This window comes from Giraffa tippelskirchi, chromosome 1, assembly GCF_054371585.1.
Source record: "Giraffa tippelskirchi isolate mGirTip1 chromosome 1, T2T-mGirTip1v1.2.pri, whole genome shotgun sequence".
NCBI classification, from domain to species: Eukaryota; Metazoa; Chordata; class Mammalia; order Artiodactyla; family Giraffidae; genus Giraffa; species Giraffa tippelskirchi.
Genome location: NC_137275.1, coordinates 141,559,347 through 141,587,310, shown reverse-complemented (window position 1 = coordinate 141,587,310; position 27,964 = coordinate 141,559,347). Strand labels below are relative to the sequence as shown.

At 36.3% G+C, this 27,964-nt stretch overlaps 1 protein-coding gene across 2 annotated transcripts in view; it reads left to right on the top strand.

Annotated features, from left to right (window-relative positions):
- Positions 1-21,142, top strand: part of DMRTA1 (DMRT like family A1) — a 40,721-nt gene extending 19,579 nt beyond the window's left edge. For both annotated transcript variants that reach the window (XM_081569321.1, XM_081569311.1), the window contains 2 exons: positions 12,078-15,105; positions 18,313-21,142. In XM_081569321.1, the coding sequence (XP_081425447.1) occupies positions 14,463-15,105; positions 18,313-19,160 (1,491 nt within the window). In that variant the 5' untranslated portion in view covers positions 12,078-14,462 and the 3' untranslated portion in view covers positions 19,161-21,142. The remainder of the gene's footprint in view (positions 1-12,077; positions 15,106-18,312) is intronic.
- The last annotated feature ends 6,822 nt before the right edge of the window (positions 21,143-27,964 follow it).

Sequence of the window (27,964 nt, the reverse complement as noted above, 5' to 3'; positions counted from 1 at the left end):
CCTTAGTCCAAATTTTGGCACATTGATGTTATACAAACCCTTGAATAAACTCTTAGGGGTTAGAAAGGAAAAACAGCTGCATTACAAAAAATAACTATTTTGTTTGTTAATTGTGGGAAAATTTTATAAATTATTTTGACAAATAATAATGGGATCAATTCTAAGACTATACCTCTTGCCCATAGAGCAATGTTACAAGCTTTCCCACTTAACACACTTAGATGTGACTTACAAAACATCTTCAGGCTGTTGTATCTATTCTTGAGAGTATACCAGTCAGCTCTCCCCTTATGAGATAACTTTCTGCAAGGAATGGTTCCCCCAAAGTGTTTATACTGATGTCAGACTCTGCCCAGGCCTCTCCCAATCAATGACTATTATCAGACCATTTCTGATTGAAGGATTCCTATAACCAGAGGCTTTTCTATGGGGATCTCTACTGGCCCAACAGAAACATTCTCAGACTTACACTACAGTCTAAGGCTTTTCCTATGATCTTCCTTCCCCTTCTCTGTTTGCAGGTGTCATACATCATGATCACTTTTGTAGTGAAATGAAGTGTTCTACATAGTCCCCTAAAATGATCTCATTTGCCCATGAGACTTGTCATACCTTGGTCCCTTTTTGGCCTTTTCTATTTCTCTAATATATGTTTACTGATTATCTATCTATTCCATGATCAAGGCACTGAGACCAGCAGAGGGAAACAAAACTACTTTGTTTCCCATTCTTATGGGAAGGGGGATTGGATAATTATAATCAAACAAGTGAACTATAACAGCCTTGTATGTGAAAAAGGAAGAGTGGAGTAATGAGCAAATAAGATGAGAAGAAATAGGAGAAAACCAAGAAGTAGGAGAAAAAATAGAAACTTATGGTTTTATGGAAGTCAAGAGAAGGGATTTTAAGTACATGTAACTGTGCTGAATATTGCCGAGAGGTGGAGGAGGAAATGACAACCCACTCCAGTATTCTTGCCTGGAGAATCCCGTGGACAGAGAAGCCTGGCCGACTACAGTCCATGGGGTTGCAGAGAGTTAGACATGACTGAGCAGTGGAAACATATTTGTATTGTCCCCACTTAGTTGTTAGTGGTCTTCCCCGGTGGCGCTGGTGGTAAAGAACCTGTCTGCCAATGCAGGACACATAGAGATGTGGGTTCAATCCCTGGGTAGAGAAGATCCCCTGGAGGAGGGCATGGCAACCCATTCCAATATTCTTGCCTGAAGAATCCCATGGACAGAGAGCCTGGAGGGCTATAGCCCATAGGGTTGCAAAGAGTAGGACACGACTAAAGTAACTTAGCACGCACTCATGCACTTAGTTGTTAAACATTTCTCAATTCAGTAAAAATTTTGAAGATGCTATAAGAAGAAAATGAATTCAGGAATATGAATTATCATTATTGAATCAAAATGGCTTGGAGGTATTACTTTTTTTGGCCTTATTTCCTCATCCTGTTACAAAACACTGTTTTTGTTAAAACATGAATATAGTTACTAAGAATTGTAATCTATTAATAGAGAAAACTAATCAAAGTCCTTTGAACTCTTAAGATTCTATACTTCTGCATTCATTTCCTCCCATAGTAGACTCTAGAAACTTCAGAGACTTGGTTTTAGTTTTGTAGATTTGCTTTATGAATCAGGAGGTTTTACACTGATATCAGCATAGAACCATAGAATTTTAAACTTGTAAGAGGCTAGTAATCCTTTATGGTGATCAGTCTAAAAGGGGGCTTGAAATGCTATGTAAAATTGTGTTTACATGTGTATATGTTTAGATTCTTACAGATTTTACCTGATTCTTAAAGAAACTGCAGAGAAAAAAAGCATCTAAAACTACATTTTATAGAGGAAAAAAATCAGTGCCTTGGGAACCAAGACCTTTCCCTAAATCACACAAAACTTTGTGGGAGCAATTTGTATTATGATGTTCATTTCATTCTGAAGTCCATAAACTCAAACCAGACATATTAAGACTTTTTTTTTTAATGCTTTAAAGTCATTTGTCAGGCTCAGTGTGTCTGCTGCATGACTCTACTGTACTATTTAGGTGCTTTGGCAGAATTTTAATTTTTTTAATGATTTTCTCATTTTGAACTTTGCGTTCAAAAAGTAAAGGGAGATATCTTTGCCTTACTGGAAAAAAAATAAAGGCTATTAAAATGAAGTTTATCAAATTAGATGTTGAGAGGAAAGGCATTTTGCATTGCACTAACACCAAGCTAACATTATCAGCACAACCTGAGAAGTGGACTGTGTCCATTCTTTCTCTCTTTTTCTATTTCAGAAGTGAATAGACATCTTGATAGGGCCCAGCTGCTATTTCCATTGACTTAATGAGTTTCTTAGTGCACCCCATTGTGACTCAGTATTAAAGAAACATATGGCACATTTAACTCTTAACTATGGATTTATTTGACTTTTTATTGTGTATCTCCACCTGTGATTCTGTAGGTTCTTTAAGAAATCATATGTGTATACGTATTATATATATATGATTATATAAACATTCCAGTTGTGCTATTCAGATGAGTATATGAATGAAATAGCTTTTTCTTCCTAAATGTTGTCAATAACTGTATGTGCTAGAAGAAAAAACCTAAAAACAACATAAAACCCCTTATTTTAAAGCAATTGTGAACATTTAAGACTTTTTGTAAAAGCAACAAAAATATAGAAAGAAGTACGACAAAAAGATTTAAATCAGTAACTTGATCAACTAGGCAGGATATCATGAAATAATTGCACTAATGTCCTATTTAAACATAGGCATTCTTTTAAAGATATTGGGTCAATAAAAAATGTCTTAAGAACAGAGCTGCAATCGGTGAGGGATTCAGGAAAATGGGAGGATAACATGAATAAATAGATAGGTTTCTTTATTTTTATTCTTGCAATGATTTTCTTGAATTTAATTTGACGTTGATCTTCATGTAAATCTTAATACACCATTATAGATGACTAATTAAAGTAGAGCTCAACATGAGAATTAAGTCATTCCCTCAGGCCACCTGAAAGAGCCCAATGTTAACTGCATTATGGCAGTGGGTTTTGATGTGCAGCTATTATTTTCCAAGCTTTGACTTTGAAGACATTGATCAAAAACTGCCACCTCCTACCATGTACAATAGCCCTGTCATTAGGCCTGACAACACCTCGTAACAACCACCTTATGCTCACAAAGAAATGAATTTCAAAACTAAAAGATGTGAAAGGCTAGGAACCAAGGAGGAACTGATTTACTGAATTTACCTCTTATTGAGAATCCTTATTGTGAATGGAAACCATTGTCTTACTCACACAGCTTTTTAATTGGGATACTTCTAATGAAAGCTCCAGAAGACAGACTCTGGCACGCAAAGATAGGAAAAAAAAAAAAAGCCAACATGTATAACACCTTTCAAAGTTAATTTCATCATATTTTATAACAATAATGAACAAAAAACTATTTTCTAGATCTTGTGGCAATTCCTCATGAAGAAAAGGATATTTGAGGAAATGACTTACATTTCTTATTTGTCAATCAGTGGAATATAGTAGAAACTAATTCGTTAAAACGTATCTTTTTAAAAAAGTTAACTATTTTTCTTTCCAAAAGGGCATATATCAACCTCTCTTTGTCAATTTTTATTTTATGAAACATTTAATTTTTTTTTTTCTAATATGAATGGTAAGGTCTCACAGTAGTTACCTTAAGGGGAAAAGACCTCCTTTGAATTGAATATCAGGTCTTGACAGGAGTAAAATTTAGTATCTAATCTGACTTTAGTGGTGCTTGCCAATGAAAGGAAAACATGTTTCAAATTTCTAATGGTATAAATAAATAGCAAGATTTTTTTCTTTATTTCTGTCTTATTGTTATTTACATGGTAAGATGTGAGAAAGAAAGTGGAGAATGATAAAAATTCCATCATCAAACTTTGCTAAAAGAAGATTTGTAAACTAAGGAATTTTGAATTTCTCTCTCTTTTTAATTTCATATCATCTTTTTTAACTGGAACTGTTATTAACTGAAAGAATAGATATAGTTTCAAGATTGCTCATGTCTTAGCCAATAAGCACCTCTTCTGAGTAACTATATCATGAAAAACTGTACTTAATAGATTGCCTTGTGAGTCTCTGTTACAGTGGGAATTTGCCTAACTTCTAGGGAGAAGCATGAATGTAAAGAAGTCTGAATATTAGAGTATTTTGAGGACATATACTTTTTAAAACTATAAATTTTTTTCATTTGTAAAACCAGGATAATATAATTTACCTCAATAAGTTGATTATGAGAATTAAATGATATAATATGTATAAAGCCTATGTATTGTACATGACACAAAATAACCAGCTCTTAAAGGGTAGCTATGATGACAGAGATGTTCTTCGTATACTGAAGATCCTTTAAGGTAATAGCATTTTATGAAGAATTTTATTGATTAACGACTTGGTTTAATTTATTTACCTAGGATGCAATTTTTAATTCAACTTCTTATTAAAATGCTTTACCATTTAATATATGCTATTCATTCTGTTATGATCTTTAGCAGCCATGTAAAGGGCTTTCATACGCTTTCTGAGTGAAACAGACAGTCTTAAACTGACTGTTTAAAAGACTGAATTCTGATGAAATGTTTCCATATATATTAATTTATAAAGGTGGATTCTATTCAGTGTAAAACAAGTCACAAAGCTGATCTCAATGCCTGAGCAGGAATTTCCTTTAAATATCTTGTGAGTTAAAAAGCAAAACAAGAGTTTTATAAGTTCTGAGCCCTATTTACACAGTAGACTTAGATTGATTAGAATAAACTAAATAAAGAACATAGTTTTAAACACCTGCTTACGCAATTAACCACAATGGCACCAAGGTTTCTACTTACAGTCTTTAAGTCAATAGCACTCCTTTGTAAAGAATTGCTTAAATCAGCTAGTTCACAAAAGGCCATGTAATTTATTTTAAGAACCATCAGGGTATGTTACAATGATTGGAACTTTTGCCATGTTTTGCTTCAATTCCCCTCAGTCATACTCAACAAGAGATCTGCAAAATGGTGATTATCTTTCTATGAACTGAAACCTTGTAGAATTATTTTCCTAATGGAACACTGGGTTATCATTGTGATTACAGGAGAAAGTGGCATCAATTACCTAGTTTGAAAAAATACTCCCTTTAAAAGAAAAAAAAATATATATGGGATAATGATAAGATAAGCTTCATATTAGAATTCAAATTCATTCTTCAGGAGAAAAGTTAGCATAAGTCAAAAGTTTAAAAAATATCCACAGTCTTTAATTCTGTACTTTTATTTATAGGAATTTATTCTAAAAAGATAATTTATAATATAAAAAACATTTTAAAGTTCACATTTCATACCTTTCTTACTTAAAACAGGGGGGAAGTGAAAAATTACAAATATCCTTTATTAGAAGAATTAAGTAATTATTGTATGACTAAATAATGGAAATTATGACTGCTGGAGTTCACAAAAGCTATGGAAATTGTATCACAATATTAAATTAAAAGTGCTATATATACAGTAAATATCATAACCTTTTTTAATCTTAAAAAAGATTATAAGCAAATGCTTATGACTGATGTTAATTCATCACATTCATAAGCAATTACATGTTCTTAGGTCTAAACATTTTAAAAAATGCTGGAATACAGTTACAGTGGGCATGAAAGTATAACTATAGAGTTTCATAAGACTTTTTCTTTAAGAAAAAAGTCATAAAGTACTTTATTTAATATTAAACAAAAGTACAGAAACACAGTAAACTGTAAATGATACTTGAAATCACACTCCAGTTTATATAATCACCATGGAGCTAAAACCAGAAAAGATTACTAATTAGTGCACTGGAAATAGTTCTCAAAAATTTCAGAATATGAAGGAAAAGTAATGTGATATTAGTTCTTGTTCAGCCAACTGACAAATAAGTCTTGTGGCATCCAGTCTTTATTTATTTTCCAAGATGTATTGAGTGTTTACTATGCTGGGGGAATTTAGAAATGGATATAGAAAAAAAATAGATACTTTTCTGTTCCCTGCCTTTATTAGTTTCTTGACTTCTTGATTCCACATAAACATCCTTAACTGGTATGAAAAGGGTCATAAAGCAATAAGAGAAAATATGTTCTACTCACTTTTATAGTCCTTGTCCATTTGATAGTGAGGGAACAATGTGTATGATCTTCAACTGGATTCTTGCTATCTTAGAGCAAGGGATCAGAGATGACATCCTCCAAAGAAGTCCTATTTCCTGAGATGTACAATGCTGTGGTGGGTTACAGCTCTAGGGTAATGAATTATCTCTATCCAGCTTTAGGGTATGCTCTCAGAAGGGAGCATTTACTGGTAGATATTGGTTTTGAGGGGAGTGACAATTTTTGGCCAATTATGTATATCACCAAATATGTTCATCTTTTCTCCAATACTCCAGGCAAGACTGAGTCTGAGAAGAGGCCTATTTCTTCCCAGACTTGGGATGTCTACCCATTTGATGGGCCATAGTCCAAGGGCTGAAATTTGTCACTCTAACAAACCATAGCCTCTCACTCATGATAACACTCAATTGACTTTTGAGAAACCCCAGAGAAAGAGAAGTGCAGTTCAAACTTCCCCTCAAAACTAACAAAAAATGACATTAGCATACCAATATGGACTTCCCTGGTGGCTTAGATGATAAAGCATCTGCCTTCAATGCAGGAGACCCGGGTTCAATCCTTGGGGTGGGAAGATCTCCTGGAGAAGGAAATGGTAACCCACTCCAGTGTTCTTGCCTGGAAAAGCCCATGGACGGAGGAACCTGGTAGGATACAGTCCATGGGGTCGCAAAGAGTCAGGCACGACTGAGCGACTTCACTTTCAGTTTCTTTCATGGCTCTCAGAGGGCTTCCCAGGTGGCGCTAATGGTAAAGAACCTGCCTGCCAATGCTGGAGACACAAAAGACATGGGTTCAATCCCTGAGTCAGGAAGATCCCCTGGAGCAGAAAATGGCACCACACACTCCAGTATTCTTGCCTGGAAAATTCCATGAACAGAGCAACCTGGCAAGCTATAGTCCATGGGGTTGCAAAGAGCTGGACGTGACTGAGTACATAGCACACATGGCTCCGGGAAGCCTTAGAGTAGTTGGGCTGTATAAGGTGTGTTCACATGTATCCTAAAGCAGGGAGTGAATTGGATATGTTTATGCACAAAAGAATAAGCAGTTTAAAAGCCTTTCCTTCCAAATCCGTAGTCTTCTTGCCAGAACCTTCTAGCCAAACTAAGCATATCTTCTTTAACTTTCCTTTACTGCCAGTTAGCACAAGATCTCTGGTTCCTCTGCCTTTTCTAAAACCAGCTTGAACACCTGAAAGTTCACGGTTCATGTATTGCTGAAGCCTGGCTTGGAGAATTTTGAGCATTACTTTACTAGCATGTGAGATGAGTGCAATTGTGCGGTAGTTTGAGCATTCTTTGGCATTGCCTTTCTTTGGGATTGGAATGAAAACTGACCTTTTCCAGTCCTGTGGCCACTGCTGAGTTTTCCAAATTTGCTGGCATATCGAGTGCAGCACTTTCACAGCATCACCTTTGAGGATTTGAAATAGCTCAACTGGAATTCCATCACCTCCACTAGCTTTGTTCGTAGTGATGCTTTCTAAGGCCCACTTGACTTCACATTCCAGGATGTCTGGCTCTAGGTGAGTGATCACACCATCGTGATTATCTGGGTCGTGAAGATCTTTTTTGTACAGTTCTTCTGTGTATCCTTGCCACCTCTTCTTAATATCTTCTGCTTCTGTTAGGTCCCTACCATTTCTGTCCTTTATCGAGCCTATCTTTGCATGAAATGTTCCTTTGGTATCTCTAATTTTCTTGAAGAGATCTCTAGTCTTTCCCTATCTGTTGTTTTCCTCTATTTGTTTGCACTGATCGCTGAGGAAGGCTTTCTTATCTCTCCTTGCTATTCTTTGGAACTCTGCATTCAGATGAGAATATCTTTCCTTTTCTCCTTTGCTTTTCGCTTCTCTTCTCTTCCCAGCTATCTGTAAGGCCTCCTCAGACAGCCATTTTGCTTTTTTGCATTTCTTTTCCATGGGGATTTTCTTGATCCCTGTCTCCTGTACAATGTCACGAACCTCTGTCCATAGTTCATCAGGCACTCTGTCTATCAGGTCTAGTCCCTTAAATCTATTTGTCACTTCCACTGTATACTCATAAGGGATTTGATCTAGGTCATACCTGAATGGTCTAGTGGTTTTCCCTACTTTCTTCAATTTAAGTCTGAATTTGGCAATAAGCAGTTCATGATCTGAGCCACAGTCTGCTCCTGGTCTTGTTTTTGCTGACTGTATAGAGCTTCTCCATCTTTGGCTGCAAAGAATATAATCAATCTGATTTCGGTGTTGACCATCTGGTGATGTCCACGTGTAGAGTCTTCTCTTGTGTTGTTGGAATAGGGTGTTTGCTATTACCAGTGTGTTCTCGTGGCAAAACTCTATTAGCCTTTGCCCTGCTTCATTCTGTACTCCAAGGCCAAACTTGCCTGTTACGCCAGGTGTTTCTTGACTTCCTACTTTTGCATTCCAGTCCCCTGTAATGAAAAGGACATCTTTTTAGGGTGTTAGTTCTAGAAGGTCTTGTAGGTCTTCATAGAACCGCTGGATCATCGAAAAAGCAAGAGAGTTCCAGAAAAACATCTATTTCTGCTTTATTGACTATGCCAAAGCCTTTGACTGTGTGGATCACAATAAACTGTGGAAAATTCTGAAAGAGATGGGAATACCAGAGCATCTGACCTGTCTCTTGAGAAACCTGTATGCAGGTCAGGAAGCAACAGTTAGAACTGGACATGGAACAACAGACTGGTTCCAAATAGGAAAAGGAGTACGTCAAGGCTGTATATTGTCACCCTGCTTATTTTACTTATATGCAGAGTACATCATGAGAAATGCTGGGCTGGAAGAAACACTAGCTGGAATCAAGATTGCCGGGAGAAATATCAATAACCTCAGATATGCGGATGACACCACCCTTATGGCAGAAAGTGAAGAAGAGCTAAAGAGCCTGTTGATGAAGGTGAAGGAGGAGAGTGAAAAAGTTGGCTTAAAGCTCAACGTTCAGAAAACTAAGATCATGGCATCTGGTCCCATCACTCCATGGGAAATAGATGGGGAAACAGTGGAAACAGTGTCAGACTTTACTTTTTTGGGCTCCAGAATCACTGCTGATGGTGACTGCAGCCATGAAATTAAAAGACGCTTACTACTTGGAAGGATGGTTATGGCCAACCTAGATAGCATGTTTAAAAGCAGAGACATTACTTTGCCAAAGTCCGTCTAGTCAAGGCTATAGTTTTTCCAGTGGTCATGTATGGATGTGAGAGTTGGACGGTGAAGAAAGCTGAGCGCCGAAGAATTGATGCTTTTGAACTGTGGTGTTGGAGAAGACTCTTGAGAGTCCCTTGGACTGCAAGGAGATCCAATCAATCCATCCTAAAAGAGATCAATCCTGGGTGTTCATTGGAAGGTCTGATGTTGAAGCTGAAGCTCCAATACTTTGGCCACCTCATGCGAAGGGTTGACTCATTGGAAAAGACCCTAATGCTGGGTAGGATTGGGGGCGGGAGGAGAAGGGGACGACAGAGGATGAGATGGTTGGAGGGCATCACCGACTCGATGAACATGGGTTTGGGTAGACTCCGGGAGTTGGTGATGGACAGAGAGGCCTGGCGTGCTGCAATTCATGGGGTCGCAGAGAGTCGGACACGACTGAGCGACTGAACTGAACTGAACTGAGCACAAGATACTTTATAAAGACAAGAGATGCTTTGACTGAGGCCTTAGTGGGGGTAGTAATGAGGTTCCTCAGAGATTAAGAACATTAATGAAAAATAACTTCAGACTAGAATTGACAGATGAAGTGACTCATAGACTTGGAAATATCTTTGAATATGACAATGTTTTCAGTGGCCAATGGGAAAAGTGAAGCTGACCAGGTTAGTGTCTTGCCTAAGATCTTGTAACTTAGTTACTACCAGAGCCAGGTCTGTTTTTACAGTTGCTGATTCACACTTCCACTCCTCTGTGCTGAGTGGTTGGTATAGTGAACCAACAAAAAATGGCCGTTGACTATAAGAGTTTAGAGTGAACGAGGAATTGGAATAAAAATCACTAATAATTAAAAAAGGAGATGCATAGATGTTTTTGAGCTTGGGAGAAATTATATTTATTAGCTTCCCTTCCTTCTGATATGCCACTATGTTTCCTAATTATTAGTCATTTTTCTTTTACTTTATTTAGAATAAATTTGTAAGTGACATATCTGTGATACTTGTATACAGTTTAGTTAAAAATCAGGTTTTTTTTTCTCATCACCTTTTCACTTGGTTAAACTGTTGCCACTGCTAAATTGCAGCTGTTAACATTTTTTTAATGATTTATAAGAATAGTTACAGTATTAAGTTGCTCTTAGTTGCAGTAAAAAGCAGGGGAGGGGAACCTATACATAATTTAAGAGAGAGTACAAAGTACTATTATGAGAGGAGAAGAGATTCAGGCTTTTCAGTCTATTTGAGAAGAAATACAGCTTTTAAAATCATTGCTCTAGCTTTGGGTGATAAGATTAGGATTGTCTTTGCTCATAATGCTATTTTATTTGATTCTTCTTCCAGAAGTAACAAGGAGTTTTATTTTTTATAACAGCTTTATAAGAATATAATTGATATATAATAAGCTGCACATATTTATTATGCACAAATGGTGAGTTTTCATGTATGTTTATACAAGTAAAGTCATTACCACAATTGAAATAATTAACATATTTATCATCTCCAAAAGTTTTCTTTTGATCCTTTGTAATCCCTAATGCCCATCTTTCACTGCCCCTCCACAATCCATTTCCAGGAACTGCTGATGTGCTTAATGTGACTATAAATATCAAGGGTTTTATATAAATCACATCATATAGTATATACTCATTTTTGTCTTTCTCTCAGAATAATTATTTTTAGATTCATTCATGTTATAGCATGTATCAGTGTACTTTAGTTTGTTCTGCTATATGATTATACCAACTATTGATAAACATTAGGGTTTTTCCAGTTTGCGTCTATACGAATAAAGCTAATATGAATTTTTTTTAATGAATATTTGCTTAATTTCTCTTGATACCTAGGAGTGGAATATAATGACTAGATCATATGATACGAGCATGTTTAACTTTTTAAGAAATTGTCAACTGGTCTGCAAAGTGATTATACTATTTTACATTTCCATAAGCAGTGTTTGAAAGTTCTAGTTATCCACATTCTCATCAATACTTGATATGGTCAATCTTTCAAATTTCAGCCATTCTAATGGATGTGTAGTGATACTTCATGGTAAGTTTAATATGCATTTTCTTAGTGACTAATGGTGTCCAGCATCTTTTGTTGTGCTTATTTGCCATCCGTATATCTTCCCCGGTGACATGTTTGTTTGTTCAAATCACTTAAAATATTTTTTTCTTATTGAGTTTTGAAATTTCTTTATACATTCTGTATACATGTCCTTTAACAGATATATGTATTACAACTATTTTCTCTCAGTTTCTTAATAGTGCCTCTTGAAGAAGAAATGTATTTAATTTTGATGAAGTAAAATTTATTGATTTGTTCTTTTTATGAATCATAATTTTGGTGTTATAGATAATAAATCTTTGCATAACCAGGATCACAAAGGTGTTCTCCTGTGTTATATGATTTTATGACTTATATTTAGGTCTGTGATCCATTTTGAGTATATATTTATAACTATGAGGTACGGATCAAAGATAAACATTTTTTTTTTGCATACAGATGTTCAATTTTTTTGGGCAGGATTTGTTGAGAAAAAACTGTCCTTTCTCCACTGAATTGTCTTTACACCTTTGTCTAAAATTAGTTGTCTATTTTTGGGTGAGTCTATTTCTAAAACTGTCTATTCTGCCACATTGGTTGATTTTTCTATTTTTTTACCACTAATGCACTGTTTTTATTATTATGACTTAATAATAATTCTTGAAGTAAGATATTGTTAGCCTTGCAATTTTATTTATCCTTTTTTCTTCAAGGATGTTTTGGCGATTCCAGGTCTTTCCTTGGCATTTCAAAATGAATTTTGGAGCAAGTTTGACAATTTCTACTAAAAAAGTCTGCTGGAATTTTGACTGAGATTGAATTGATCTATAGGTCAATTTAGGTAGAACTATGTTAAGAATGTTGAGTCTTCTGACCCTTGGAAATGGTCTCTCTCTCAATTTATTTCAATTTCCTTTATTTTTTTTTTATCAACAAGGTTTGTTTTTAGTCTTTCACACATTTTGTCATTTTCCATTTCAATAGACACACATTTTATTTAAATGTGTTTACTTTAAGAATTATTTTCACTTATTTGGATGAAAATCAGTATCACTTGCCATAATTGGAAGATAACTGAAAATCAAATAAAAACAGAAAAATAGTGTTAAATTCCAGGTAAACAGTGTTACTTGTTGAGGTGCTTTTAATTTTTTTAAAGCATAATTGATAAGGCTTAACAAATGATAGTCATATTTACACCAAGCTGGGCATTTTCCTTTATGTAATCAAGATCTTTAAAAAATAATAGAAAAAAGGAATTGTTTTCTCACTAGGTAATTCACTGTGCTTTAATGATCCATATAGCACTGAAAACTCATTACTCATATATTTGATGTGAGTTCCACAATAGGGGAATAAATAGTCTTTAGGCAGGAGTGGCTTGAGCAAAGATATAGAAGTCTGAGAAAACTGGGTATTATAGATTCCACAGAGGTTAGGAATTCCCAGAGTGGCAGTTGTAAACCTTGGTTATATATAACCTTCACCTTGAGAGTTTAAAAGACTCAGAGCAAAAAGAATCAGAATACTTGGTTTAGCGTATTTGTATAAGTTCCCTAGGTAGTTCTTCCAGTACTTACGAAGGGTGGGGAAGTTCTATGATAGAATATCAGGATGCCTATATGGGAGGATGGTAATGGTGGTGTTGGTGTGAAGTGGGTAGGTAAGAGAAAGCCCAGATTGATTAGCAATGTCTTCCCTGGATATCAATAGGTGGAATGGTAAAAATTTCATTATTACTTGCTATCTTAGTACTAGAATATGAATTGCCTGTCAAGGCAGTTGAATATTACCTTGAAAAACTGATAGAACCCTGACTCTCCTTTCCATTAAGGAACACACTCATGACTTTCCTGCTTAATTTTTTATTTTATTTTTTTACTTTCCTGCTTTAAATTGTCTTTTGGTTTAAAAGCAATATGATATATTCTTACAATTAAAGGCATTAAGTGCATATTTTAAGTATGCAATTAATAATAGCATGTTTAAAGAATGGTCTAGATGACCCTCCCCAACACTTTACAATAGAAATGTGAAGTATTTTTGAAAGTTTTAACACAATTGCTACCTACAAGTAGTTCTAGATAAGAAATTGATTAGGGTTTCTTTGGATGATAATATTTCAAAATATGATAAATAGAATCCAAATTTGCATCTCTAAATAAACAGATGCACGAGAAGATTCTGAACGTGAATCAGGTCCCTTAAATACTTGCCCACTGTTTTGACGCAGCCCTAAGGCCCTAAAATAAGGTATCTTTCAGGTGTGGGTAATATTTGCAGCCTGTTTGTGCTTTCTCATTAATATTGACTGTGCTACCATTCTGAACTGGAGAAGGAAATGACAACCCACTCCAGTATTCTTGCCTGGAAAATCCAATGGGCAGGGGAGCCTGGCAGACTATACAATCCAAGGGGTCGCAAAAAGTCGGACACGACTGAGCGACTGAGCACACACACCATCTTAAACAATTCATCTGGGAAAAGGAAAGAAACGGAGAACTCCCTGTTCAAATCTTCAAACTTTCGTAGGAGGAGCTAGGAACTGGAGAAAGAACTTCAAATATTGCTTAATTTACAAAGGACAGAGAGGCTTGGGGAGGGAGAGAAGATTATCTTACAAAAAAATATACATTGAGGAATTCATGGAGAAGCAAGTGGGAGAAAAGGGCTTTTGTGTGAGGGTGTGAAGGGGCAGTTTCTAGTGTCTCCCACCGCCCCTCCTCCCAGACGGTCAGGTCCCGCCGCGGCCCTCCCTCCCCAGCTTCAGCCCTTGGCCAGTAGATCCAGTGGGCGGGGTAGCCTCTGCAGTCTTGCCTTCTCTGGCTTCCGAAGGCGAAGGCGCGCGGAGAACAAGGCATTAACTTAGCGCCCTGGGACTCCAAGAGGCTCAGTGGACTTCTGCGCCTCTTAGAGTCTCCAGCTCTGGGAAGCGGTTGTCCCCAGTTCATCGCGGGAATTGTGTCAGACTTTGTCGGTGGGGGGTGGTAGGCAGACGGACCAAGGCGGGCCCTCCCGGCCCCCGCATCCCAGCAGGGTTAGCTGCGGACAGCGCACTCTTCAGTTGCGACTCCTTCCTCACCAGACACTTCTCGGAAATGGAGCAGTCACAGTGTGGCAGTAGAGACCGCAGGCGCAGCGGCCCACCCCACCTAGCCCCGGGACTGGTGGTAGCAGCCCCTCCGCCCCCGTCTCCGTTGTTACCGGTACCCCCGGGGATACCTGTTCCTCCAACTTTCCTGCGCCCGTCCAGCCTCTTTCTGAGGGCAGCCTCCACCGCGGGAAGCGGAGGTTGCCCTCCGCCTGCCGAACTGGAAAGGGGGGTGGGCGCTGTGGCCGGTGGCTACCCACGGACACCCAAGTGCGCCCGTTGTCGCAACCACGGAGTGGTGTCAGCCCTCAAGGGCCACAAGCGCTTCTGCCGCTGGCGGGACTGCGCGTGTGCCAAGTGCACCCTGATCGCCGAGCGCCAGCGCGTCATGGCCGCACAGGTGGCGCTGCGCAGACAGCAGGCCCAAGAGGAGAGCGAGGCTCGGGGGCTGCAAAGGCTTCTGTACCCTGGACCCGCAGGGCTAGGGGATCGGTCATCCGGAGGCAGCAGCAGAACGGAGACTTCCCAGAAGGCCGCGAGCGGCCCTGCGACGGTGACTGCTCTGGGACTGAGCACCTCGAGACAGGCTAGTGGTCTGGCGACCCCTGTTTTCGAAATTTTCCAGCCAGATTATATAGAGGAAAAACAAGGTGAGTAGATCTTACATTTGCTCTTTGCAAAAGAAAAATGGTTGTTTTGGAGGAGGAAAATAATCTTTGAAATAAGCAGCCATGGCATGGAGAAGGGCAAGAAAGAACTTAAAAGAAGCATTTAAGTTCTGGGAAACTGCTTAGAGACGTATCACATTCACTTCCGTAGGGCTTTCTGTCCCCTTAGGTGATAGGGTAAATGAAAAAATGAAGTGCCAGTGATCAGTTGAGGAACTCATTCTAGGAATGCAGTTTGTGCCCAGGTTTCTCGGAGAGAGGAGACGAACTTGGAGCAAAGATTGAGTGAAAAACTTAGTGAAAGAAAGAAACTGCATTTTGAACTTGCTCTGTATTCTTTTCAGCTGTGAAACCAGAGTTAATGTGATCTTGCATGGAAAACTCACTTGTGTTTGGGGGTACAGTCTTTACCTTTGGGACAACCAACTAAAAGTGGGGAAGAGACTGAAATCTACCAAAGCGTTTTTACCCTTTAAAATTTTTTCTTTTCTTCAGCTGCTTTTTAGCCTCCAACAGTATAGAAAACTCTAACATTTCAAGTTTTACCTCTTCTCATAGGAAAGAAATTTAGGTTTTCTAAATTTAGGTTTGTAAAACCATTGATATGAATTTCAAAGTCCAAGAATTTCTTATCTTTAGGGATCTTAACCTTAGAGATTTCTTATCCAAGAAGTTTTAATTTTTTTCTCTTATTTATTGACTGCAAATTGCCTTCACCCTCTATGTCAGGTAAAAAGATTTCTTTTTTTGACTAGGGTTATCTCAAATTAACTTTTCATGCTAACATAAATTTTACTGTATTTTAGCAAATTTCATAATTCTACAGTAGGTCATACTTGCATGAAAATGTCATTTTGGTGTTTTTGTATAAATCCAAGGTAGGTTGAATCATATGAAATTAAAATATAATGATATATTAAGTTATTAATTAGAAAACTTCCCTGAATTATGAAAATTGCAGCTCTTAACAGATTACAGCATTTACTTTTGAAAAAGACTCTTTCTCTACTTAAATAAGACGTATATGATTTTGTTTTCACCTATGTCACTTTTTGTCTATGTTCTAGTTTGTGTCAGTGGACAAAATGTAGTTTAAACATTTCTCATCAAAAATCAAGGAGGGCTGACGAATAAAGTTGTTAAGCAAAACTGCTATAAAAAGAAGTAAAAATTAAAATTCTGCCAACTAAATTGACAGTGAGATCTGACTGTCAGCCTTCTGCTAGGCATTGACTTACGTGATTTTTTTGAGGGGGTGATGTTTTAGAGGATCATTTATTTTATTGTTTGCCTCAGTTGACCTCTTTTTTTTGAAAAGACACTTATAAACTGATTGCCTTTTCTTGTACAATATCCATGAACTGTAGTAAACTAGTGTATTCATTAGGCAAACAGTGGTTCAGAGGTGAATAAGATTTTCCTACACAAACGAATATTATATTCAAAAGAAGGAAAACTATATGTGTCCTAAAACTACAGTATAATACATAGCATACAATGATAAAAACCAGCTATAGGAGTTGAGAGAAAAGAGATGACATAACCATATTGTAGTATTTTAAAGACAGCTTATTTTCTAGGCAGTCTGATGCCATCAGTATTTCATTACATTATATTGTGTTTTATGCATAAATTACTATAGAGATGAAAATTACTGTAGAGATGAAATTGTGATACCTTACATGTTCAAGGGGTCATATGTAGTGAATCATATTTATAAATAAAATGGAGTGGCAGACCAAGGCCAATCTATCTCCATATCATTAGATGACTTTTATTGTTTTATTTAAAGGTGAAAATTCTAGAGTCTTTGTGATTTTGCAGAAGCAACACTTTTTTTCTTTGTCATGTTTGACGTAATGACAGCATTTTCATTCTCAATGTGTACACATTTAAATTGTACACATTTAATTTTATAAAGCAAACTGTAGATATTTGCTTAGAATATAGGACTGCTCTTTGAGAAAACATAGGAGTGTTGCAAATCATTGCTATAGGTCATATGTGTTTTGTTACATTCATAAATCTTGTTCGAAGAGAAAGTTTGACAGTAAAACTGAGTACCTCATTGACAGTTTACCCTTTCTAATGGAAATAGAGAAACTCCATCTATAGATTAAGAGTAAATGTAAATCAAAATAAAAATTATTTATTATTGTTTCCCTGGCATTAGCCTTGTAAAAAGTATTTAAAGATAGTCTTGTTTTATTAATATTCATATGCTCAACATATTGAGATAGAATATCAGATTTTTCTGTGAAGCTGTTTTTAGAACATTTCTCTTAATATTGAAAGAGAATTGTTAGTTAAGGCAAATGACTAATATTTTTTTACAAGATACTTTGAAAATATATACAGATTCTAGTAATGAAAAGAGTGCTGTAAATTATTTTCTTTTAGAAACAATTTGATTATAAACTTATTTACTGATATTCCCTAGAGATTTAAAGAGAAAGTCCATATTTTACAGAGGATTATGAAAAATATCAACTCTCTATTGTGTCTCACATAAAATGAAATATACAAGCTCTGATATGATTTGAGATTGGTATAGCAGTTGTCATTATTGGTTTAGATTTGAAAGGAAATGAAAAATTCTGCTATTTTTTCACATTATTCAGGTACCTTAGTTGGAACCTGAAATGTGAGTAAAAAAACCAGTTTTTGAAATTTAGCATTAGTGATTAAATAGAATATTCATTTTAATAGTAAGATTGTTCTTTTTTTCTGATTTCTTATCTAAAACAATTGTTTTATTTAGTGCTTTTTGCATATTGTCACTGTGGGAAAAAAGCCTTATGTGGATAACAACAAAACTTGGGTAACATTTATGAAAATTTTGAATCGCTAAATGGGGCAAATAATGTAAAATATTGGTGTTAACAGTTTGAGGGTTACAATAGATTTCACCTTCTGATTCCTAAATAACTATAGCATTTGTATATTATAGAACTTTGTGATCCTGAAATGACATGATAAATTGCATTTTCCCACTATTGCAATACCTGCATTTTCAAATGATATTTTAAAATTTTTGTTCATTAACGTCTTTTACAGTGAATAATAAGTATTATTAATATACTATGACTAAACAAGTTGTTTTATCCAGCATTAATTATTATAAGTGTGCAGTACTTTGTTCTTGGAAGTTTTCCCTTTATTTCATTCCTTTTTTTTCCTCTTCCCCAGGACAAAAGGAGAGTAAATATGACTCATGCCAGAGTGGACAAGAAGAACTGGGGTCTAAATCCCATCAGTTTACCCTGAGATCATCTCCTAAGTCTAACGATGTCGCTGGAAAACAAAACATCAGGTCATCTATTTCAGAAAACCCAAACAAGGATGATAGCATTCAGTCTCTTCATCCTGGGGAGCAGTCAGGAGGGGAAGAGAGTCCCAGGTCCCTGTCATCCTCTGATTTGGAATCAGGAAATGAAAGTGAGTGGGCCAAAGACTTCACTGATTCTACAGCCAGCCATCCCACTGTGTCCTCTAGACCAAGAGACCCTCTTGTTATCCTTACCAAGATTTTCCCAAGTTATAGACGCAGCAGGCTAGAAGGCATTCTGCAGTTCTGCAAAGGGGATGTGGTCCAAGCTATTGAAGAGATCCTAAATGGAAAAGAACACAAACCAGACACCAGGGACCTAGCAAATTCAGGAGCATTGGAAAACACAGCTTTTCCGAGAGTTTCGAATTTTAGTTTAGCTGGAATTGGTTTTGGAACTCTAGGAAATAAATCAGCTTTCTCTCCCCTTCACACTACTTCTGCTTCTTACGGAGGTGATTCAAGTCTCTACAGCTTAAATCCTAGACTAGGTATCAGTCCATTTCGGCTGGCATATTCCTCTCCAGGGAGAGGGCTGTCTGGTTTCATGTCTCCCTACCTGACTCCTGGGTTGGTACCAGCATTGCCTTGTAGGCCAGCTTTGGATTATGCCTTTTCAGGAATGATTAGGGATTCTTCTTACCTTCCCATCAAAGACTCGGTAACTGGTGGCAGACTATATTCCAGGCCAAATCAGAGCAACCTGTAATGCATCTGCTTACCTCCCTTTCTGGAGTATTTCTAGAAGCATGCACTATAACCCACAGACCCACATCTATTAATGTGTTCACTATGTGTGGGAGTGGATTATCAGTCTTTAAAAATGCTATTTTTTTTTACAAGAAATATAATAGATTTGAGATCTAAAGATTCTTCTTTAGCATTTATTAAGTGAAAGAAACATTTAAACATCATGTGTGCCTTGAATAAAACCATTTCAGGAAATACTTTTACTTTAATGAATTTTCTCCCTAAGATATCAGTTGTAAATTCCTAATTTAAAACTATACTTGTTTTTATTTCATTGAAAAAATGGAGCATATAATTATACATCATGAAGCAGTCTAGCATTATATAAAATGAGCCAGAAGTAAGAATTGAAAAATTGAAGTAATTCTAAATATTATTCTAAACTTTTTTTCCTCCTTCTGCTTCTTGTACACAGGAGAGAATAAAGGTATTCACAGTATTTTAAAGTATTTTATTCACATATAAGTGATTAGTAGTTAGTAAAACTTTTGAGAAATTTGTCTTTATTTTTTTCTAAATGCCTTGCTTTTCATTCGTATCTGCAATTGGTGATAAGTACCATTAATAAAACATTTCTGTTTAAAGGAAACTGTGAGTTCAACAAAGGTCTATGAAGTAAATCTTAGGAAATGAGAATGCTCCATCTCATGGCCACTATCCTAATTGCAGCTTATTTCTGGTAGAGTGTAGAAATTAGATACAAATGGTTCCTAATAGTATGATGTAACCATTTTTTGGAAATGGTTATTTTGGATCATGCTATATTGAATTTTCATATTATAAAATGAACATCTACTGAGGATGAGGATTTAAATCTTTAGGCTTATGCTTATATCTGGGGAAATAACCTTTTCCATGTTTGTGGCAAGACTACGGCAGCCATTCTCAAAGGTAAAAGTGATTTTATTCAGAAAACTTAAATAGCTGCTCATATGAATATTAAATGACTCTAGATAGATAATGCTTAATGCATTGAGGAGATAAAAGATTTCCAAGGGGAAAAATTGTCATTAAATTTTAAAGGTTTTCTTGAGATTTTAAAATTACTTTTGTTCTCCATCTAGAGAATTTGAAAGTTATTTATTTTAGTCAGTGGGAAGTCCCTGAGAACAAAACAATTTATGAAATTTTCTTTATATGTCATCATTTATCTTTTAAAGGACTGGAGCTCTATTCTGTTGTTAGGAATAAATGGGAACCCAGCTGTGGTATAAAATAGTTGATGAATTAGAGATGGTTAAAAGAATTTGACAGCATTATTTACTAAAGATTTCTTAAATTATGTGTATGTGTGTATGTATGTGTGTGTTTATATATACTTGTGTATCTGTCTATCTGTTTGTATATTATACACTTAAGCTCTGTTGGTTCTATCATCATTTAGACTTTTCCATTGAGCCAGATAAGAATATATTTCTAAAGTATATTTTACCAGCAAGTATCATATTAAATAACTGCATAGAATCTGATGCTGATTTAGGATGTAAGTGTGTAATAGAGTATGCATTATTTTTAATGGTGTGAATGTGAGAAAGCAGATCTTATAAAGATTTGATACAGTTAATATTCATTATTTATTTAAAAAGTTTTAGATTCCAAGCCTAAATCCTAGTATAATGCTTGGCAAGTAGTTGATATTCAATTAATATATACTAAACGAAGGAATCATTTTGGATGGTAGATCTCTTTGAGACTGATAAAACCAAAGAACTCTGCAAAATGGTTTACAGACATAGTTTTGAATACAATTTCATGGAATTCTTGCATCTCCTAAATGCCATTCAGGTTAGAATACTTGGTGACTTTTAAGGTATTTCCACTACCTTAATTCATTTGTTGAATGTTATTTTAAAAGTGCGAGATCCTATAGAGGATACCAAATGTAAAATGTGCTCTCAAAGAAATTATGTTATACAATAGAGGTCTGATACAACAACATAACAGCACTGGAGTTGCTGGATTCTTTATGTGGTTTATATGATGATGTGCATGTATCCATTTGCCTTTTGAACTGGGGAGAACATCCATTTGGGACAGTTTTCAAATTTTTAAAACTGTTTCATAATTTTTAAACTTAAGTTAATTTACATAGAACTTTATACATTTCATGTCCTTTACAATAAGTTTAGAACTCAATCTTACAGAACATTTTGTCCAACCACTAACTTGAATGTGAGGAGACTGAGGTTTGGCCAGTAGGATTGTCCATCCCTATGTTAAAATACTATTTTCAGTTGTTAGCAGTGGAAGTTACTTTACCAGTTTCAATTAAACTATAAAGTCTGAGGAAGGATTCATGCCTGTTTGTCCATTCACAGCTTCCTAGAGTATCTGGTACATAAATAGGTGCTCAAGTTTTCCACTGACTGAATTAAATGAAAGATAAAAATACTAGTTTATTCAACAACTATTTACTAAGCACCTACTTTGTGCCAGGCATTGTGCTAGACCAGAGGATAAAGAGGTGAATAAGATACAAGACCTGCCCTCAAGCTGCTCACAGACTGTTACCTATGTATACAAAACCAACCCACCAACCAGTGGTGGCAGTATATGACAGTGTTGGTACATCAGTGAGTTCTGTGTAATCTTGAGGTTTATGCTCATCTATGCAGCTTGAGGTCTGAACTCCTAAACCACTAATTAGGGATAGGGAAGGAAGAAGAAGAAGAATACCTATTTCCATGTCATATGTTTAGGCAAGTCCATTCCATTTGTCTGAGAGGTAAACAACTCCAAGATGTATGGTGAAAAAAGTGGACAAAGAGGAAGCTTTTGTTTACTTGAGTGGAGTCTTGTGTGATCACCCTCGTTTCCTCATGGCTATGGATCAAAGTTATCGCCTAATCCTATTCCTGGGGTTGATCATTTTCCTCTGATTCAACGCATAGGCCTCGTGGTGTAAGCTGTCATCTAGCTATTCTGTGAAAATGGGTTAGAGTTGGGGGAACAACTGAAGAGCATGTGAGTAAAATCTGCTATTTTTCCCTTCAACTTCTGCTGAAACAAAAAGATGCTGGGGATTTTAAGACCTTCCCCTCTAGAGATTCCTATCTGTGAACTTGGAACTAAAAAAATTATTTACAAAGTGGGCTATCCATTCAACTTTTTTAAAATGCATGTTCCTTAGATATATATTTGTCTTTGAAATTAAAAAGCATTCAGAATACAAGAGAAGCTTATGTACCAGTGTAAATAGAATTATGCTGGCAAGCACAAAAGGAGATGAACCATCATCAGCTTCATAAAGTCAAAAATCTACTCAGGGCAGCCTGATTCTTAAGCATAGATGCTCATCCTTTAGGGAAAGGTTCTCGCTCAGATTCATTCTTCCCATCCCCACACATCTCCAAATGATCTCATTATTGATGCCTGCACTGCAAAGCTAATACCCTTAATTATTTGGCATCGTGTCCTGTAAAACTGAAGCTGTTTTGATGTAACACTTCAGAGCAACTGTGCCAAACATTAAAATACCCTTAGTTTGTTTTTACTTACTAAATATTACTCAAATGAGAAAAATTCATTGTCATTTCCCCTTTCTGAACTCCGTGCTAATGATGAGGGGTTCAGGGGAAAATAAGATGACAAGTATGAGAACTATGAAGATGTCTATTTCTCATTTTTGCCTAACTGGTAATTTAAAAAATGACATTTTAATTTTTTAAGACTGTGTCACAGTATACTCAAGTCAAAATGACCACTTGACGTAGTCTCATGAGAACATTAATAGTTTTAAAATAGGTACACAAATGTGGTCTTTTCAAAACATCTATGTCAAAATGTTTTTAAAGAATATCCAATGTTAAAATCCATCCTAGAAACAAGTTTAATAAAAAAAGGACTAGATGTTGCTAGCACGAAATATAAAGAGAGTTGAGCAAGTGTGTCAGAGAATGTTGACTAGAAAAATCTGAGTCAAGCAGCAAGTGTTTTAGAATCCTGTCCTTGACCTTTTATAAAACTTCTGTCAGATGAAGAAATAAAGATGTACAATTTATTGTTATCTTATTCATGGACCACGCTCATCTGTGAATGGCAACTAATTTTTCAGTTGACAGAATCAAATTTAAAATGATTGATTCTTAGACTGTATCTCCTATTGCAGTGAGTTGATATAACATTCAAGATCTTACGGTTAAAAAAATCAACTGTACACACATAGATAAGAAGAAAGAGAGACCTGAGTTTGCAACAACTTTTTGAGAAAAAAGTAATGTTATTTATTGGTAAATGTACTGTGAGATTACCATGTAACATGGCTGTTCTAAAAGTTCACTTGATACTTAGGTTACGTTAATAGAAATGCGTGTAAAAGGAGGGAGGTGATGGTGCCATGTACTCTGAAATATCAGTTCTTCAGATACTAGCTTAAGTAGTGTGTTCAGTTCTGAGTGCCATATACTAAGAGTGATTCTAAAACTTGGGATATAAGCAAAGAGGCATAAGACACTAAATGACTATGGTGGCAATGTAGGGTTCTATGAGAAATATTTTTAAAAGTAGGAGAAATGAAAATGTTTAAAGAACTAGCATATAACAAAAATGACTGTAAGGGAAATAGAAGGCAAAATTACATAGAGAATTTAGAGGAACATAAGAAGGATACTGTAACTGCATTTAATCCACTTCTAGTGAACCTGGAACCCCAAAGGCAGACATCACTAGAGAAATAAACAATGTTAGGTCCAGTTTGTTTGTTGCTGTTTGATTGTTCATTTCATAGGTGAGCCATTCTTTCATAATATATTATTGTACATTTTTTTTATTATTATTCTTTTGAGGGGTATATGGAGTAAATGAGCAGCAAATGAGTTTTATGTTTATGCTACATTTATCAGTCAGTATTCAACCAAGAAAAGAGTACCATTAGGGAGTTATTTTATATTATAAAATATAAAGTTATTTTATAAATTAGGGAGGTATTTTAAAAATTCAACTGAATACATACATAAGGAGCTGGGAAGATAAAGTTTGGTAGAGGGAAATAGGCAGATCAGAGAGTTACTAACTAATCTGCCAAGTGTTGGTATGGGTAGGCAAGTGGCCCTTTCAAGAGAAGTGGAAATTTTCAGGAAATCTGTGAGATCTAGCATGTCAAGTCACCCAGATGGTTCCAAGGAAAGGTGTTGTGAAGGAGGTATAAAGGAAGTTAATTTCTCTGCACAGCTTCTAATATTGTGGGTCTGCAAGCAGGTACCAGGTGATGGACCTGCAACCACAGTTGATCAGCAAGTCTAGCAGGCCAGTGCATCCCTTGTCAATATGGCATTCATACTCACTTATACTTATCATATTTACTTCCCAATAAAAGTAAAACATAATTCATTATTTCACCTAAAATTGATTCTTTGTACAATGAAAACTTGTATGTCTCTTCATAAGAGAGGATACAAAGTGACTTACTCATGTTTGAAGGATGCTCATTCCTCTTCTGACTGAGTCAGAACCCCTCTTGAATATCCTATCATCCTGAGGTACTGTTATAACCACTATTAGTAAATCTTATGTTACAATAAGGAAATGGGGGACACTTAGAAGCAAGGAAGAAATAAATGCTCATATCAGTGCCCTCATGTTTTCAACTAGTCATGGAATCAGTAGTATTTATAACTTTTCCCATTTCATATTCTCTCTACTGTTTGCTAGTGTGTAAGTCAGTTGTGTTTCCTTATTTGTTGGGATGACCTGAATCTTCATTCCTGTCTGTTATTATAGTCCTGTCTTTATTGGGTTGTTCTAGCTTTCCATTAACTTTTACCACAAAATATGGGAAGACTAAGTGATACTCTGGAGGATCTCGTGCATTCTGGAAATATTTTCCTCACCCTTTCTTCTTGTGTCAGTGTTATGAGGTGCCCAGAGTAGCCAGTGGTAGTCTTAAGTTCCAGTACAATGTTGTATTCTTTGGTGGAATCATTTCTCTTTTTGGAAGTACAACTTCTAAACCCCTAAAAAGTTAGAGGGAAAGGAAACGAAAATGTTGCTTTTGCATCATTATCATTGATGTGAGAGGAGCTGTTTCCATATCTGTCCTGTGGTTCCTAAACTCCTAAATTCTGAGTATAGGAAAAACATCACTACATATTTATAGCTTATTCAAAGCATTTCTTACATCCTGGATGACATTATTTCAGCCCCATAAAGTGCTGTCACCAGCTGGTGCCATAACTGAGTCTTCCAAAGGCCATTCCATAATTTTATTAGGCCAGCTGTTTCAGGATGAGGGGAACATAATGACACTAGAGAAGTGCATGAGACTGGGACCAATGTTGCACTTCATTTGCTATAAAATTGTTTTTTTTCTCTTTTTTTTTTTGGTCAGAAGCAATGTTGTATGGAATACTGTGAAGATGAATATGGCATTCTGTAAGCCCACAGATGATTTTAGCAGAAACACTAGGGTAGGAAAGGCAAAACCATGTCTTCTCCAGTGAGAACAAAGAGCTACTCCTTCAATGATGGGAGTGTTTCAGTGTAACAAACCTGCTACCAGGTGTCTGGCTGGTTCCCCAGGGAATGGCCATTTTAGGGGCTCAGTGTTGATCTTTGCTCTTGGCAGGTTGGGTACTCAGCAATGACTCTAGCCAAATTGGCCTTGATGAGTAGAAATCCATTTTGCTAAGCCCATACATAAGCTCCATATTTCTATATAATTGTTGCCTTCATGAGCCAATTGAGCAACATTGGGAATAAAAGAATGGTAAAGGAATGAGTTACCTTGTGCATATGTTTATTAAGGTCTCTTCCTCTAAGGTTGCTGTTTGGTGAACATTTGTGTGGGACAAAAATGTTCTCTTATCTATACCCATTTGGAGAGGTCTTTCTGCATACGTTTTCTGTAGATCATATTTCTTCATGTTTCTTCCAATCATGTTGCTTCCAAGTTGCTGGCCATCCAGCCAAGCTGTTAGTCACTGCTCATGACTCATTCTAGATATATACCTCTATTCACCTCTACTTCCAGGCAGTATGAAAGCTTGAAGTTCTTCCCATTGAAAAGATTTTTTTTACCACTTTCAGGGTCTTTCAGGGCCACACATGTAGTGCAGCTGTCCACTTCAACTACTGCCAGGATAGTGTGGGGAATTGTCTTTGAATAAAGACCAAATTGTGCTTTCTCATTCTGTTTTCATAGTCAACTTCACATTACAGAAAAAGAGAGGAGGCAGTACAGCAGGAGTACGTGAACTATGGATGTTTGAGCCACTTTTTGTGCAACTTATTTGTGACTTCAAAACTTGTGGAGAAAAGCCTAACTATTACTTCCACTTGATGGAATACTGCTACAGTGAGCTTTTGGGGCAGACAACATCCTATTCATTAGGTGTGTTTCAGGGCACATCATTTTTTAATGACCAGTAGTAAGTGTTTGTACTCAGGCAGGACCCAGTAATGAGGCAGAAGCTATTTCTCAGTTGAGAATAATCTGCCGAGAAAGTATAACTTTTCTCCAAAATCCCAAAGAGATATACTATGTTTTATCTGTAAGGTTCTGCTTTAGGTTCCTTTAGGATCCCCAACTGTCATAGACACTTCAAGCACTACTGGATATGCTGAGTCATGTGAACCAAGTGGCAAGACAGATTGAATAGAAGCTTGGTTCTGTTGTAGAACCTCCTTTTGATCTGGACCCCAAATTGACAGCCTATTGGGTAATTTGGTAAACAGATTGAAGTTAGATACCCAAATCTTTTTTTTTTTCCAACCAAAATTTAGAGATCCACTTCTCAGAGATAGCAGGTATCAGATGCAGAAACACATTCACCATTTGATAAGAGAAATTTTGACAGGCACCAGACCACTGATGCCTAGAAACTTCACATATATAATGTATCTCTGATTTTCTGTGGTGTTTATTCTTCCATTCTCTGGCATGCATATACCTTAACAAGATATTTAGTGTGTATACTACTTTTTTGCTCATCAGGTCAAATCAGCATGCTATTATTTATATTGATGGCTTGCTTGATGTCCTGTAGAGTAGAGAAGCAAACAAGTTCCTAGTGGACTAAAGTATAGAAAATGGCTGCAGGGTTGGTAGAGCCCTAAGGAGAGATACTAAAGTTTACTACTGTTTCTGGTGACTTGAACAAGTCCAGAGAAAAAGTATTTTTGACATCAATAGCTCAAACTGGAGAAAAGGGACAGTATTGATTTGCTCCAACAAAGCAAACACATCTGGAAATATAGCTGCAGTTGTAGTTATCACCTAATTTTATAATAGTATACTCTCATTCCTCAAGATCCATCTGCCTTATCTATAGGTCAAATAGATTAATTGAAAGGGGATGTGCTAGAATCTTTTTAACTTCTAATGGGGATACAAACTTTGGCAATCTCTCCAGGATGTGCCATTATGTTTGTTTCACTATTTCAATGGGAGTGTATGTTCTAAAGATCTCCATTTGACATTTCCTATTTAATCATCCTCAATACACAGGATGCCTAATTGTTGTAGGTCAGAGAACCAATTTGAGGATTCTTCCAGTTGCTAAGTATGTCTTGACCAATTGTGTTTTCTAGAGTTGAAGAAATAAACACTGGGTAATTGGATACATATTGGACCCAGTGTAAGACTGATTTGAACCAAAATGTCAATAATGATTAGACTTCATTCTTCTTCTTTAAACCTTATCTAGCCTGGTGGATCATAGTTGCAGTTTAGCTTCCAAGGGAATAGCCATTATCCAATAAACACTGAAAAAATTATTTGTCTTTTCCCAGAGTACAGTCACCTGGTGAATTGGCTCAAGTCCTCTT